General features: G+C 53.9%; 1 protein-coding gene across 1 annotated transcript; it reads right to left on the bottom strand.

The window, feature by feature from the left end:
- Positions 1–420: 420 nt before the first annotated feature.
- PV07_09099 (uncharacterized protein) lies at positions 421–3,207 on the bottom strand. Its single transcript, XM_016396326.1, has 4 exons — positions 2,282–3,207; positions 1,771–2,222; positions 1,250–1,691; positions 421–1,187 (listed from the first exon to the last, which is right to left on the bottom strand). The coding sequence occupies exons 1-4, from the start codon at positions 2,741–2,743 to the stop codon at positions 891–893; spliced, it is 1,653 nt and encodes a 550-aa protein (XP_016246182.1). The 5' UTR covers positions 2,744–3,207; the 3' UTR covers positions 421–890.
- Positions 3,208–3,697: the final 490 nt, after the last annotated feature.

The raw sequence follows: 3,697 nt of genomic DNA on the forward strand, positions 1-3,697 counted from the left end.
ATGTACTCGGTACCTCCCAACACCAAGCGCCAAGGTCCAGGTTGGCATTGGCTGCGGACTGGAAGAAGGAGTTGTAAGTGAAGCTTGTGGCTGCAGGCTACAGGCCGCCGTTGGATTTGCGGTGTGAAGTGACAGTCTGGGTACCCCAACTGGTCCTCGACTCAGGTATTGTCTCTAGGTACCTAGGGAGTGACTACCTGTAGCTAAATGCCGGGTAGGGACACGGTAACAAATCTTAAATCCCACAGTTACATAAATTAGCACCCAAGTAGCGTGTGGCTGTTGAGGTGGCTAGGAACACAGATAGGTCGAGGCTAAGTAGGTAGGCTTCGACGTTAGGAAATCAAGCAGATTGGGCATTGGCGCTCAGCGCGGAGTTCTGGGGCATCGATGGTTCAACCGAGGACGAACAGATCGGGATGGAATGAAATACAGTAGTGCAATCATCGTATAGCTGACGATGGTACGACTAACAACTAGACAGCCAGCACATCATGGATACGACTTGAATGGGAGACCTCTGCAGACAGCGAGGGAAAGGGCGATAGACATGGGTGCCTGTTCAGGTCTTGAGGCGGCACACTGAGTGCTCAGCAAATGGCAAAAAATGTAATAACATTCTTTGTTATGGATGGTGAGATGATGTGATGGTCATTCCCCTCCTACTACCGCTTACTGCCTGTCAGGCCACCCTCAGGTCTGTCGGTCCTGTCTTGCTATTGAACAAAAAGTGTCAATTCCAACAGGTTTCTCCTCACCCTGCTAAGCATCAAACTCGCATCTCGAGAACAAAATCGCAGGATCAAAACAACCAGCATGAGGCCGGTCAGAAAAGACCGCAGCAAAGATCTGGCTCCCGAGCTGCCGCAGATGCCGCCCGATCCGTCCGTCTAGAAGACGGAGCCCTTCCTCTCAACATCCGCAACGATCTCCTTGTTGAGAACACCGCCCTCGTTGCCCATCGTCTCAGCGAAAGTCTTGGTAGGCTTCCACTTGGCCGAGGTGCGAGGGGTTGTCTCTTCCATCATCTTGTCAACTTGTTCCAATGTCAAACCCTTGGTCTCGGGCACGAGGAGGTACGAGTAGACGAAAGCGCAGGTGCACAGACCGCCCCAAATGAAGAAGACGGAGGATCGCAGGTTGCCCTTGTCCGGGTTGACCATGTAGGGGGTAATGACGGCAATGATCTGAGGAGAAGTCAGTTTACGGTCGCAAACAACCACGCATGGCGGCGCGGAAGGCTACTTACAGTGTTCCAGAGCCAGTTAGAGGCGGTCGAAAGACCCACACCGCGGGAACGGATCGGGAGAGGGAAGATCTCTCCGATCAAAATCCAAGCGCCAGGACCCCAAGTCGAGGCAAAGAAGAAGATGAAGATGGCAATAAAGGCAATCTGGGCATTGACGGCCGAGATGTTGTTGGCAATGCTGTCGCCGTTGGCGTTGGTGTGGGTGTGATTGAAGCCGACCGTCACACCGATGATGGCCACGAGGAATTGGCAAACAAGCATGCCGAGAGCGCCATAGACGAGCAGAGGGCGGCGGCCGAATTTCTCCACGGTGTAGAAAGAGATCGGGGTGGAGCAGACGTTGACCAGCGTGAAGATCAGGGAAATCAAGAAGGTGTTGGAAATGGCTCCGGTGGATTGGAGGAAAGGCGTCGAGTAGTAGAAGATGAAGTTGACACCAGTCCTGTAGTGATCAGGAACGTTAGCTAACTGCAATACCGAGGGGAGAACAGCTCAAAATTCGCTCGCCGGGGAACACTCACCATTGCTGCATCATCTGCAACGAAGTACCGAGAATGGTACGACGGAGATTGGACTTTTGGTTGCGGAGACCGCCCTTGAAGCAGTTGTGCCAGCTAGAGAACCAGCCGGTGGATGGAATCATCTCCCGCTCGTATTCGTCGTTGGCGATGATCTCGGCAATCTCGACTTGGATATACTCGGAATCGGTGGGCTGACCACGGAGGCGAGAGAGTGATTGCATAGCCTTCTCGATACGGCCTCTCTTGACAAAGTATCGAGGAGAGTCAGGAAGGAACATCAGACCACCGCCGAGAATCAGACCCCAGGCAAATTGGATACCAATGGGGATTCGGTAGGAACCAGTGTCTCCTCGGTGCTCGGTGGCATAATCAACACAGGAGGCCAAAAGCAGACCAATTGTGATGCAGAATTGATATCCAGCCACGAGGGCACCGCGAACCTTTCTGGGGCACTGCAGACACGCGACGGTTAGCTGGGGAGAGACATATAGAGCGTGCTGTCACCACTTACGATTTCGCTCATGTACAAGATCACAGTGGCGCTCTCGAAACCGACACCGAAACCGGCAATCAGACGACCCGCGACAATGACACCGAGACCGTGGCCAGGGCCTGTGATCATTTGAATAACGACACCAATAATATAGATGAGGCAGCCCAGGATGACAGTCCATTTTCGGCCAATGATATCAGCGACATCACCGGCGATGATGGCGCCAAAGAAGGTACCGCACGAGAGGATGGAGACGATCAGAGACTGGTGGGGGGACGAGAGAGCCGTGGCATCAGGGCCTTCGACGATATGGATGAACTCCTTGACGCCATTGACGCCGTTGATGTATCCGGAGTCATAACCAAAAAAGATACCGCCAAAGGACGCGAAGGCACAGATGAGGTAGGCTTTCCAGGTCACTGGAGCCTCGACGCGATTGACGTCGTTGGTGGTAGAGAGGGCACGAATCTCGCCCGGCATGTTGGACTCTTTGGAGGGGGCTGAAACAAGAGAAAGAGCAAAGAAGTGCTTGACAAGAAGTCAAGAAGGAGACAAGAGGGACAAGCTTCTCAGACGAGGAGGCAGCGTCTCTTTAAAGAAAGCTTTGGGCAGAGGCAAAAAACCCAGGGAAGTCACAAATGCAATGGAACTCTGGAGCTTTCACTAACTTTGTGGCTTGTTACTGGTCACACGCCCAGGAGGGGGATCAGGGTGTGGAGAGGGGCCATCTGCTGCAGGTGATTGATATGAGGAATTCCTAATCTGAATGGAGGGCCATGACCCATGGGGAGGGCGGTCGAGACTGGCAGAGGAGAGGGCGTGTTGTTCACACGGTGGCAGCCCCTCCATCGACATGGAGATTTTCTGGGAAAGAATCTCCAGATGGAATTTGAGTGGCCGGGCAATCGAGGCAACCCACAGTGACCATGACAAGGGGAAATGTGGGTTAGTAGCGTGCCAGCGTGCCATCGCCAGAATTTTAGTTGCCCCCGTGATATAGGTGTTTTGGTGAAGAGGCCGCATTCCATTGGAAGGACCGGGTCACCCTGCAAAACGCGGAGTTACGGAGTTGGTCCAGTTTTGTTTGCCCGCCTCGCCGTCAGCCCCGCGCACAAGCCAACGAGGCTCTCCAAGCCGAGCGCTTTACTGTTGATCCACGGGCTTGCCGCTGGCCTCCACCGCATCCCAGTTGCAACCTGTGGGTGATGTTCGGCGACCTGCCCCAAACAGGACTAAAGGCCTCCAGGGTGGCTGAACGACAGCCTTCTTTGAGACACCATCAGACGTCAGTGGCACCGGCTTTATTGGTCCCCGGGTGCTCGCCAGAAACTTTCAATATTGGCATCTTGACGTCCTTGTTTCCCTGCTCTGACTGGGCCGTGGTGATCCTTGTGAGTCCGTCTCTTTCTTGCTCAGTGGTTGGCTCCCAATTGA

This window comes from Cladophialophora immunda (assembly GCF_000835495.1).
Source record: "Cladophialophora immunda strain CBS 83496 unplaced genomic scaffold supercont1.5, whole genome shotgun sequence".
Lineage (NCBI taxonomy): Eukaryota > Fungi > Ascomycota > Eurotiomycetes > Chaetothyriales > Herpotrichiellaceae > Cladophialophora > Cladophialophora immunda.